The 13,377-nt window shown below is 38.1% G+C and overlaps 1 protein-coding gene across 1 annotated transcript; it reads left to right on the top strand.

The window, feature by feature from the left end:
• Positions 1 to 402: 402 nt before the first annotated feature.
• On the top strand, positions 403 to 1,606 carry LOC109581685 (uncharacterized). Its single transcript, XM_019996001.1, has 2 exons — positions 403 to 578; positions 733 to 1,606. Exons 1-2 carry the CDS (start codon positions 403 to 405, stop codon positions 1,604 to 1,606), a joined length of 1,050 nt encoding a protein of 349 aa, XP_019851560.1.
• Positions 1,607 to 13,377: the final 11,771 nt, after the last annotated feature.

The raw sequence follows: 13,377 nt of genomic DNA, 5'->3' as shown, positions 1-13,377 counted from the left end.
AAAGCTGGTGTCTCAGGAGATCACAGAAATGATCTCAAATGGGGCGGTATCAGAGATACAAATCCCACAAGAGGGGAGTTTTTTCTCCACCCTCTTTCTAGTACCAAAAAAGATGGCGGCCAGAGGCCTGTCATGAAAAAAAAACCTCAATTCATTCATAAATGCCCAACATTTCAAAATGGAGGGAATCCACACCCTCAAAAGCCTACTCAGGAAAGGAGATTGGCATGTAAAAATAGACTTGAAGGATGCTTATTTTTCAATCCCCATAAAACAACAACACAGAAAGTTCCTGTGTTTCCAATTCAAAAACAAACTATACCTGTTCAACTGCCTCCCATTCGGCCTGGCCTCAGCCCCGTGGGTCTTTACTAAGACCCTAAAGCCTATAGCAGCTCTCGGATGGGAGCTGGTGATACAGTTGGTGGTATACCTAGACAACATTCTCCTAATGGCAGAGACCAAGGAAAAGACCAGCGACCACGAGTCAGGCCTGATACACCTTTTCCAATGCCTAGGGTTCACAATAAACTCGGAGAAGACAATACTACAACCATCCGAGTGCCTAGAATTGCTAGGTTTTATGGTAGATACCATCAAGATGGAGCTGAGTCTCCAACTATAAAAAAAACTATTGGGGGCCGAGCATGTAACATGCCACGCCCTCTCCTGGTTAATTGGCACAATTAATGCCTCAAACCAAGTAATTTTACCAGCTCCTCTTTTCTACAGGAGCCTACAGATAGACCTGGCATCAGCCCTCGAGGAGTGGAACCAAGACTATGAGACAACCCTTGCACTGTCTCCCGACAGCAAGGAGGAACTAATCTGGTGGAACACACAGATGATAAATTGGAATGGCAAAACGCTACTGACAATGGGCCCAGACCTGATAATAGAATCAGATGCCTCGACCCATGGCTGGGGTGCCTCTCATCATGCCTCTAGCACAGGGGGACCCTGGTCTCCCCAGGAGAAGGAGTGCCATATAAAGTGTCTGGAACTGCTAGCGGCAACTCTAGCTCTAACGACATTTGCCAAAAACAAGACAGCAGTGTCAGTGTTAATGAAGATAGACAACACGATAGCAGTTGCCTATGTCAACAATCAGGAAGGGACAGTATCCAAAGAGTTGATATCTCTGACCCGGAATCTATGGATGTGGTGTCTGAAGAGGAACATCCACATCCAAGCTCAGCACCTACCTGGTGTATTGAACCAGGCGGCAGACAGGGAATTCAGATCCATGAGGGACAGATCAGATTGGAGTCTAGATCACTCAACATTTCAAAAAATCAACAGGGTCTACAGGCCACTGGAAGTGGACCTATTTGCATCCAGACTAACCAATCAGTGCCAATGTTACTTCAGTTGGCGGCCATATCCGTTTGCAGAGGCAAGCAATGAATTCCTTCAGGACTGGACAATAATGAAAGGCTTTTGCCAAACCCCCTGGAACTTGATTTCCAGAGTATTAACAAAAACAGAAGCACAGGAGGCAGATGCAATTCTGGTAGCCCCTGTCTGGAAGACACAGCCGTGGTATCCCCTCCTATTGTCATTAATAGTAGATTGGCTACCCCCACAGAGACGCAATATAGAGTAAATACCCATAATGCCCCAATTAGCCGCTTGGAGCATCTCAGGAAGGCCTTAGCAATCAAGGCCTTTCAGGACAAACTTCTGACATCATCATTTACTCTTGGAGATCGAAGATTAGTAAATCATATGACTCATTATTCAACCGATAAGATCGCTGGTGTTCTGAACAGGGTTCAGATCCATTTTCAGGACCTGTGAGTGAGGTTGCAAATTTTCTAGCCTCTTTATACCAAGAGGGATACCAGTATAACTTGGTCAATGCTTACAGGTCAGCCATATCATCAGTACATGACAGAGCGGATGGAGTACCAGTTGGTCAACAACCCATTATCACTGAGCTGATAAGAGGGATGTTCAATGTAAGACCCCCCATCCCCAGGTATTCTAATACTTGGGATGTACAACGGGTACTCAATTTCCTTCCATCACGAGGGAAGTCGGAGACACTATCACTCAAAATGCTGAGACTGAAAAGTGTGTTTCTATTAGCAATCACCAGACCATCCTGGTCTGCAGACTTATCTCAACTAGACACCTCAAGAATGAGGCCAGCTGGCAACGGGGTTTCATTATCACCATCTGCATTAGCAAAACAGTCAAGGCAGGGTAAGCCAATAGAAACTTTCTTCTTCCCTTCCTTCCCCCAAAACCCAATACTGTGCCCGGTGGAGACCATCTCAGTATACATAGACAAAACTAATCAGATAGGGGGGAATGAAACCAGATTATTTCTGTCTTTCATCAAACCTCAAAAAGCAGTAACTTCTAGCACAATCGCCAGATGGCTGAGAAAAGTCTTAGAACAGGCTAGGATAAATACGGAAATTTTTAGGGCTCACTCCACTCGCGGAGCATCAGCCTCAGCAGCAGCTAGAGGCAGAGTTACACTAGAGGACATTTTGAAAGCAGCAAATTGGAGTTCGGAGTCAGTTTTCCAGAAATTCTACAACAAAGAATTTGATCGAGCAGCCTACAGAAGGGCTGAATCAATCAGAATAGCTTGGGAGAAGCTACGAACAACGCAGTTGATATGTGAGACTGAGCCTTCTGAAATGTATTTGTCAGAATGGCCAAGCCATGAAGTGGCTGCAAGCTATTCTAGATTATATGAAGGCAAAGTCGATCATATTAACTGTCCACACTCACCCTCCCAACGGAAGAGGAGAAGCTAATCAAAGGCCAAGGAAGATGGCTGAAGCAGGGGTTTATATAATATGGCAAGTGGGCGATGGGCCAACCAAAAGTTATTAAAATTAGTTATTTAACTGCAAATTAGCTATAAGTTAAGAAAACTGGCCAAACACAGTTGATATGATCGACTTCAACTTCTTCCTATAATCTAGAATAGCTTGCAGCCACTTCGTGGCCTTAGCCATTCTGACAAGCATTATTCATGCTTATTACCCCTTACTTCTCTTGTCCATGTATCTCTTATGTCTAATGAGTCATTAGACATAAGAGATACATAATGACATTCTCTTGTAGCATGGGAATGCTTCTATTCATTTTAACTCATATTCAATGAAGCATCAATCCTCTCTTTCTCATGCCTCTATAATCTTAACTACTCATCTACAAGGAATCAAATAATACAAAATAACGTACATGTATGTGTACATATGAACTACATGTATGCTATAGCTTCATTTTAAGGCTCACCAATAATTCTCTGCCTCTCTATTTCCATTTATTCAATCCTGATCTTCACTTCCTCAAAGTCAAGATCAACAAAGAATGTGTTTCCTGATTTGAAATGACTTGAATATAAGAGCAGCAGTCAGGAACTGGTCACCAGTTAAGTTAGATGGGAGTCCATCAAACAAAACTCCCCTCTTGCAGTCCATGTGTAGGAGTCTGTGTGATATTATTTGAGCCACTCTGGTACTGCAAAATTTGCCAATAGTAAAGAGGCAACTTTAAAGCTCCTCAGACTCTCTCGTTTTAATTCTGGTATCTGTGGAGCTACCAGTGTCTTCCTAAAGGCACTCTTTACCATACAACTGGTCCTCCTTTAATTTATATTGGCACTCGAGGCCATTGGTTGCAGGTTGTTCAATTGCTTCAACTTCTTTGGTTGACTCTATCAGTGACTCATGTGCTTTACAACCAGCAGAGGTACTAGCAGTAGAGACTGCATCAATTGTTAGTGTGGGTACATTGTATAAAGCAGCTGGTTTGCGTGACTGTTTTGTTTTACCAGAGTAAGGGGAGCCATATATAACAGTGGCAACGCCTTGTATCATTTCAGAAAATGCCTGTGGTGATATATCAATGCAAAGGTATGTAGCTATGCATGCTACAACTGGTGATATATCATACCCATCCAACTGCTGGTTGTTGTAGAGCAAACCAACAGTTGAATTACTAAGCATTGCAGTGGAGATTGCTTGTGGCAGGATGGCAGTGGAGTTAGGTAAAGGTGAGCAGAACTCTAAGGGTTTCATTGGGTTTAAGAGTGAGTCTCCTAAAGCTTCAGGAGGTGCCTGAGCAACAGAGACGATACCATCTTCTGGATTGATCCCCTCTGATGTATCATGATCTGAATCGGTCATCAAAGTGCCTTGGTTTGATAAATGTCCTTGTATGCTTCCATTATCTCAAAAGGCAGTCCCTTCCCAAGCTCAACTAGCATAATGAAGAAATGTTTCTTCATAATGTAGCCTTTGACTCATCTCAAGATTTAGGCACAAAAACTAAATCTATGCCAACATGTAGACATAGGTGCAGGAACTAGAACATAAATGTAGACATACATGTAATCCTTGTACAAGTACACACATTACATGTACTGTAAGCATAAAAAGCACTCATTCTTGTTTCTTCCGTTCTCACCTTTACCCTCTCTCTCTCATATACATAAGTACATTGTATTTTTCTCTAACCTCTTCCTTCAGTAAATATTGTTTATCAAATTCAACTGACAAAAACTCAATAGGATTCTCATTGGGTTGACAGTCACCTCAACTTCAGACCCATAGGTGGTGAAGGCAGTACTTACAAAAATTTCATGAAATGCTTATCTAACACCAGGTAGCTCATTACCTCATCCTTCCATATTCCATACCAGATATTGTAATAGAGAATTTCTAAGTCATCAACTATGATAATTATAATGATAATAGTAATAAATGTATGTTGCTAAAAATTACGATACTTGCAATAAAGTTTATTTCACATGTACTTGTAACTTTCATGTCAGAAATCAGGACGTTTAACTCCACTTTCAACTTGTCATAGTCCATAAAAGTTGACAATGTCATTGTTTTGAACAAGTATGTACATGGACACCACGGATGACATCTTGACAGACTTGACAGTGATCAAACTCAGCTTATTCCATTTGCAGTTACTAATTGTACAAATCGATGCGAATATAATGAAGATACTATAACATTAATTATTTACATTATGTACATATATACTATCCTTCACATGAGTTTTCCATGCCTGTTTCAACACAGCATGTTCACCCAAATAGATAGAATACCAACTTCTTTTCATGGCATAAAACTCAACAAATGTAATATAACTGGTAAAATCTATAAAATAATTTGACATAAATTGCCATTGACACAGCCCAGCATATTCCTACCTTCTCTTGCCAAAATTCTCCCTTATTTCTTCATCTTCAAACCCAAACTGAAAAAGGACTTTATCCATCTAAATGAATACTATAAATCTATAAATTTTGGGGTAAAATAAAATGAATACATCTTACTTTATCATCGTTACCACCACCTAACACCATCTTACAAATAACAATAACTAATTGATGGGCATGACAGTCTTGCCTTATATGTTTTATCAGTGTAAGTAATGGAGATCAGATAATTGAACTTGGAAGCATTTGGCTTGCCATATTCACTAACGCACACCGACTGTTTCAAAATTACCGATTAAAACTAACATTGTAGTATGGAACGCCAAATGCGACAAAAATAAAAAAGAATGGCTGATAATAATGAGAAATCTTGTTGATGCTATGGAACGCCAAATGTGACAGAAATAATCACTATTTATGTCTTGTCTATGCCAAAAACTGAGATCAAGTTGATTTTCGATGTCTAGCTCATGCCATGTGCCCTGCCATCTGGGTCATTCCTTTAGGTGTGGCTTTTGTTTCTAAGTAGGTGAAGCATTACTTAAAATGGATGACACAGAGAACGTGGTGTTTCACTTAGTAAAAGAAACAGTACAAGAGGTACTGCAATAATATTCTATGCCTGAAGCCTATAAAGAAGAGTATTCTATAAATGTCATTGATGTGGTACGAGTCTTGGAAGTATTTGTTCCAATTTATGGCTCTATAGATGGAGATGAATTTTTGAATACTTTGTAGACTTTAGCACAGGCCACGATCAATGAAGAAGAAAGCAAAATTGCTGTAAAAAGAAAGGGCAGGTCAGAAATATTGATTGATGAAGATCAACTGAGGTATCTTGTAGCGCAAGGCTCGTCATTCAAACACACAAGCCTAATGTTTAGTTGCTGTAGTAGGACAACTGAAAGGAGGATGGCAGAGTCTGAAATTTCTTTACACAAGCATTCTTTACTGACTGATGATTATCTACATCGGATTACTTTTGAGAGAGTAGCATTATTTCCAAGATGTGGAGAGAATTTGCTGATTAGTCGCCTCCAATCTAGAGGTATTGTAATCCAAAGGGAAAGAGTCATGGAATCATTGCGGAGAGTTGATCCAATTGGTGCCATGGCTCGGTGTAGAGGTCGGTTGCATTGTCAGCAGTACAGTGTTCCTTCTACTAATGCTTCTTTGCATATAGAGAGATATTACAAGCTGATTTGATTGGCATACATAGGGGCATTCATGGCTTTAGCAGATTAATTACATTTCTAAATGTTTCTACTAATAACGTATCAAATACAGTCATTCATGAAACGTGAGGAAGAGATTGGACTTCCTTTACAAATCAGAACAAATGAACGAGGAGAAACTGTAGCTGTGGCATCATACATGATGAATTATTGAAGTCCACAGATTTATGTTAGTGCTGGAAGATAGTACTACTATCACTATCACGATTGATAGTCACAAAACTATCTCGATTGTAAAAACTATCGCGATATATAAGTGTCAATAATATTTCAAATTATAAAAGAGTATAGCATGAATAATGAGTAATAACATAAGAGATATTTGTTTGTATCTATTCATGATGTTCACTTAAGAGAGATTCTCTGATAAAAAACTAACATATTGACTGAAGCTGGTTGAAGACATGCCCTTTTCATGTTGACAATATGGCCAGCAGCACTGAAAGCTCTCTCTGATGGCACAGAAGTAAACTGGTTTTGCCAGATATTTCTTAGCCAAAGTAGACAACATGGGATACCGAAAACTATTCAGTTTCCACCACAGCAATGGGTTTTCAGTTACATCTGGCTGAGATAAACACATTGCAACTTCTGCAGCTGATTTTTGCTGGAGATAATGTGGGTTGTGATGCATCAGATTCTGTATGCATTACATCACTTAGTAATTCAAATAATTCCCATTTTCCTTTTCCTTTCTTTGTTAAAGGAGGCATTACTGCTGCACTGTCAGTCTCAATATCAATCTTGTCCACTGCTGAATGATTCGATTTGGCTATCTGTCCAGCCTCTTGGCTAATGAGATCATGCAAATCATTCAATTCAATGGGTGACAGAAAAGGATGGTTCTTCAAACATGGATCAAGGAATGCTGCCTTGGAAAGTAAAAGAAGTTGTCGGTGTATTGAGAGCTGAAGTTATTATTTATTTCTGATTTCATTTTCTTTGCTAAACTCGTGTCACTTGATTTTTCAATGAGATGTGATTTCAAAAGTTTATGAAGAAGTGGTCTGAGTTTTGAAATTGTTACCCATTTTTGAGCGCTATTGGCTTAATTAATAGTAACCAAAGGCTTCATCACATCTAAGTAGCCATCCATTGTTATAAATTCGTCGTCTTAGGGGAAAAGATCAGCCTGTTTAACATCTAGTAATGCTGCACATAATGGCTGCTGTTGCTCTACTACTCTAGCAATCATATAGTATGAGGAATTCCACCTCGTTGTAACATCCTGAATTATGTTTTGCTCCTTCCTAATGTGTAAATCTGTTTCCTTTTGCTTTAAGATGCATGTATCCTTGGAAGAATGGTGGGAGTGACCAAGAGACGACATCGAGCAATGACTTTGCATACTTCAGCATTGGAGCAGGCCTTTTCCGCAGCCAAGTTCAAGCAATGGCTGAAACATGGCACTCGTATGCATTCCAGTTCTTCCATAGCAACCACAACATTACTGGTATTATCAGTAGTAAATGACACTAGGTTATCTATAGTGAGGCGCCACTCCTTAAGACTCTGGGTCAGCTCTTGAGCAAAATTCACTCCTGAATGAGAGTCTGGAAATTCCTTGGATTCCAGTAAGTGGCTATGCAAAGTGAAATCACCAGCAAGGTAATGAATTGTTAAACTAATGTATGCATGTTGAGCTCGAGACGTCCAAATGTCTGTGGTACATGAGTAGAATTGAGCTGATGACATGAGGTTGCTGATGTGTTTCTTCTCAGTCACATACATCTGATGCAAATAGGTCACCAAAAATGTTTTCCTGTCTGGTACAGTGTGCGTGGCTCAAACTTCTTAATCATTCATTGAAAGCCAATGCATGTCTATTGGTTGCATGTGCTTAGCTAAAGAGTAACAGATCAACTGTGTAAGGGTATCAATGCAGCTTTGGATGAAAGGCCTCCAATTGACAGATGGGTCATTATCAACAGCAAGTGTAAGTAATGACAAAATGTAATGCAACTACTGCAGATTAATTAGTATTAAACACTTTTCTGTCGACCATTCTGAACTTAAAAGTGCATGAGTGAGCTTCTCAACCTGAATTCAGACATAATTGCTGTTATTTTCCATAAGTTACAGCTCTAGCTTATTAATGAATTAAATTAGCTCATTTCTTGGGATTTTAAGACAATCATTTTCAGGATTATTTGAATTGCTACTCATACTACTGTCATTTTGACATAGTGCTCAGCTTTTTGTCATAGCATTTTGCTGCTCCAAAGTTAGACAGAACAGTGTACCATATATGTCAAAATTTTCAACTCTTTACACTGTTAAATTATTGTTACAAGTATTAGATATTGTTTGAATTTTACTGATTTATGATAAGCATAAAAATAATAAAATCAATGCTTTATGAAAAGTTACTGTGTAAGGCGTTATAAAGCTGAATGTTTTGTGAAAAAATGTGAGTATTTATATTTTTTCTGATACATTTCCATGTCTTTTTATGTTGTGTAGAAATTTATGAAATTAGAGCCACAGTGAATTTATGGACAAATTTATATGAAAAACATCTAGGAGAGAAATCTAATTTTTATTGCGTTTTCTGTGTGTCGTAGAGCTAATTTTGAAAAAACTAATTTTAATTATTTTTTAATTTCGTTATACATCATTAGAATTCTGTTTAGCTCACTTAGCAATTTTCTTTCACAAAGTGGCTAGAGCGCCGGCAGCCAGTTGCTACAACTAATGCCTCCAGGACCGGCAACCAGTTTGGAAAGGATAGTAGCTTGAGAACTGGCAGCCGGCCCCTTATGGCAGTCTTTAGACAACCAGCAACCATCTTAGCAAGAGAAAAAGTGACCTTATTGGCTTTTCCAAGATCTACAACTGACAGTTGGACTTTCAATGAGTATAAACTGAAACACTAAACTCGTGCAAGACTAGTATCACGGTTAGTGCCCTGCCGTAATAACAATGTACTCTCAATAGCAATAATAATAATAATAGTAAGTTATTAGAAAGTGATAATGGACTTTGTGGTCAATGATTACCATGGCAATTGCGGCAAAACTAATGCTTTGATTTTGGTCCTCGCTTCAATCCAACACACCTCATGTGATACCACAATAAACAATGGTCACAAACAATGGATGGTTCGTCATTCAAATCATGAAAACAGCATTTGCAGATAAATACAGTATTCTCTTTCTTTTGACAATGGACATCCATTAGCAAAAGCCAGGCATCATTGGTGAAATGGTTCTTAATAAGATGAACATCAATATTTTCGTCTACTACGCCATCTGGTAAGTTTTAAGGACAAACATCTACATTCACTTCAATAGTTGACTGTCCTGGGTTTTTCAGAGCAGCTTTAGCAATTTTTTTGTCAACAAACCATTGCAACATGACTAAAAAATTATGAATCAATAATGCCAGTAAGATGCATTTGTATGATCAATACCTTTCTCTCTTACAAATATGTGTAATTTCAGGAAGGGTAAAAATTTTAGGACATGAACTATTACTTTCCTTCTTTGGCAGTCCAATAACAGTTATTTCATAGCCTTTGGACGGCCACACTTTCTCATAATAGGTGGCATAGTAGTGTCCGTAATTTATGTTATAATCATTAGTGTATTATAAATTATTAGCTTGAACTTCAGGACACTTTGTGTACTATCATGAGAAAGTGGTTGTGAAAGTGAGGGAGGAATTGAAGGGAGTTGTGAAAGTGTGGGAGGATTTGAGGGGAGACTTGAGAGCTGTGTAAGTGGGAGGGGTGACGCAGGGAGTTATAAAAGTGAGGGAGAAGATGGAGTTTTATTCAATGCATACTGTACACCATCTGTAGAGTTCTCTTCATATTGATTTTCAATATCAACTTCAATTTCCTGTTGTATCTGTAATGGAGGTACTTTAACTGCTGCATCTAACATGTCATCTTTATCATTATCATCATCACTCGACAATATGCCTGCATAAAGTATGAGGTAACATACAGTAAGAAATAAAATCAAAATCACATTCAAATTGTTATAAAAATTATGAAAGCATGTAAATCCTAGTCCAGGAAAAATAGATAATGAATGACAATTAAATAGATATAAATAACACACTATAACTAATTGTCTTACAATCTGTCACATGAACTTCTTTTTCACATTCCCATGCTGAAACCAGTTTCTGAAGGACAGCTGTTCGCTGTCTGAAGACAGATCCTATTTCTTCTGAAGCCAATGATGGTAACTTAGTCGTTATCCTTGATGTGTGATTAAACTTTTCAAACTATATATGTGATATGAACAGTTATTGCACATATACAAAATGCACATTTTACCTGTACAAAACTCTCTTTTTAGGAGATGGAAATTGTAACACTGGTACTTTGGAGGGACTCTTCCTCAATCCTAAAAATTCTCTGGGTCCTTTTGTAATATGCAAGTGACCACCTGTGATCACACAGTGACTCATCAAACAGTTCCAAGGAGCACTTTTCTCACAGCTAGTATATGGCGACAAGGCAATAGCATAAATTTCCACCCCATACATTGGCAACTAGATGAAGTGAGTGAAAGGGCTCCTTTAGTACTATTTATGGTGAAACAGTTGTCACTACTCTCTTCAAGAAGTTTCACTTTCGCTGTAAGTTCTAGTTGCCTAGACACATACTTGAATGCATAAGGAGTCAGTAGATTCATATACTTTATGCTGCTAGTATCTTTCAATGAGTAAAAAGTAACAGGCACTTTCTGTACAATAAGACTGGCTTTATGATCCCGCTCCACCATCAACACCCTTAAAATTAGAAAAAACTTATCAACAAACTCCTCCAAAGATGAGTATCGTGATATGACAGATTTCCACTTTGCATTCAATGACTCAAGTCTATTATTGGTACAATTGAGAAAGTTGTCAGTTGAATACTTTATTCCAAGAGCCCATTAATTTCTAATTCCATGCCAGTGCTCATCAAAATATTCAATAACAAGTGGTGGGCAAGATGCTTTAAACCTTGCATATAATTTATTGTAGCCATTTTCTTATGGGGCATAAGCCAGTTGTGAAGTAATTCCAGGCACAAGTTGCGCTGACCTGAACTAATGCCCATTTTATCTGCAGTTATCTCTCGTTTGAAGGTTCAGAATGTGTTGAAAAGGCATATTAAAGGGTGGCAGTTGGAAAACTTCTTGCAAGCACATCTCATTTAAGAATATCCTTGTCTGTCATGATGACTCGAACTGATTCCCATGCTGCATTGTTCTTCTTAAAAGTGTCCATTTTTTCTAAAGATACTTAAAGTTTCCTCGCGCAACAGGAAAGCAGCAGCTACTTCACTTATACTATTACCATCTTCTACCAACATCACATACAGGGGAAATCTAAGTTCTAAGAGCTTATAAGTAGCATCCATGCACAGGAGTTCAGGGTATGCTGAAAAAACCTGTTTCATAGACTTGTCTTGAATGAAAAAACCTTGCAAATTATTATCTGCATTCACAAACACTTCAACAATTGCACATATAAAAAAACAATAATAAATACACATAAAAACTGAATTATCATTGTCTATTTATGTAGGCTTGCATTATACCGTGTTTTTCTGTTAATTGGTGCACGGCTGATTCAAAATTATTCTGTGTACTTCCTGTCTTTGCTGTACTCATAAGGTTGCTCAAATCTTTCAACAGTACTGCAAATCATCTTTTACCATTTTCTTGTTAGCTTTCAGCTGCAATAAATCTTTGGCTTTCTTTGTCTCTATCATTGTTAGCTTCCTTCGTTGTGGCAATTGTTTTAATAATTCCTTTAATAATAAACTGTTTTGAATTTTGCTCATTGAGATAGTCATTGTATATACCTTACTGACTTCATGAGTATACTTATCACAAAATTGCTTAACGACTAATGAATTGCCATCCTCAGAAGCAGTGATGTTTATCATTGCTCCACAATCTTTTCAAAAAGTTCTAGCAAACAAGATCATAATGGTAACATACAATAATTATAATAAATATTCACGCACTAAGTCAATTAGTAGCTAGAAATAATTAATTTTATTAGTTATTTTACAAAACTTAGAAACACTCTAATAATAAATACTCATGCACATTAAGGCTCAGTAACCATCTCAGTCATGTCACTTACTGAGTAGAACGAATTCCTTCGCCCTTAGGCTTATATTTTCTTTCTCCATGAATACACCGATAAAATATCTGATAATATGTGATAGAGTTTGATAGAGATCTGGTTCTTTTATTAGCAGCTTGTACTGTTCTGCAGCCCTCATCCAGAATTTGAATGATGTGTTCCTTCATACAGCTTAAGTTTCAATTCAACCTCTTCAAACGTTTTTAAAGTCTCTCCAACATGAAATATAGGCACTTCTGTGTTACTTGAACTTGGTTTTGATGAAGTAGTGCCACTGGAATCACTCATGCTGTCTCCACTATCACAGGACATGAGCTAGATTGGTTAAATGGGCATGTCTACTAGGGCCGCATCCGCGCATCTCCAAAAATTGACCGGTTCTTTCTTGGCCATGCTTTGCTGAACCGGTTGCCAGTCCCCAAAGGACCAATAAATGCAACAGGCTGCCAGTGCTCTAGCCACTTCGTTTCTTTAAACTGTGGACATTTATTATAAGGGTAATTGGGGTTACACTGACTTGATTGCTTTCATTAGGACTGGTGTTATTTTGGAGTTGACTGGGAAGGACCAATTTCACTTGATGATGATTGCTGTATTGTACATGTTCAAGCATTGCCTTTTCGATTAAATGCTAATCAACAGGAATTACTCAAGAATCTGCTTTTACTACTAAAATCAAGTGAAAACTTTTCACAATATGCTATGGTTGCACAATTTGCTCTAGTGAAATCTTTTGTAGCTAAAATTAATGTTTAGTGATAATTTTTATTAAATGATCAATCATAATTTCTAATGAAAAATAAAAAGTGATGATGATAATCATGCATGTGATGTACGCAT

This window comes from Amphimedon queenslandica, unplaced genomic scaffold (assembly GCF_000090795.2).
Source record: "Amphimedon queenslandica unplaced genomic scaffold, v1.1 AMPQUscaffold_13425, whole genome shotgun sequence".
NCBI lineage: Eukaryota > Metazoa > Porifera > Demospongiae > Haplosclerida > Niphatidae > Amphimedon > Amphimedon queenslandica.
This window is presented reverse-complemented; position numbering and strand designations above follow the sequence as displayed.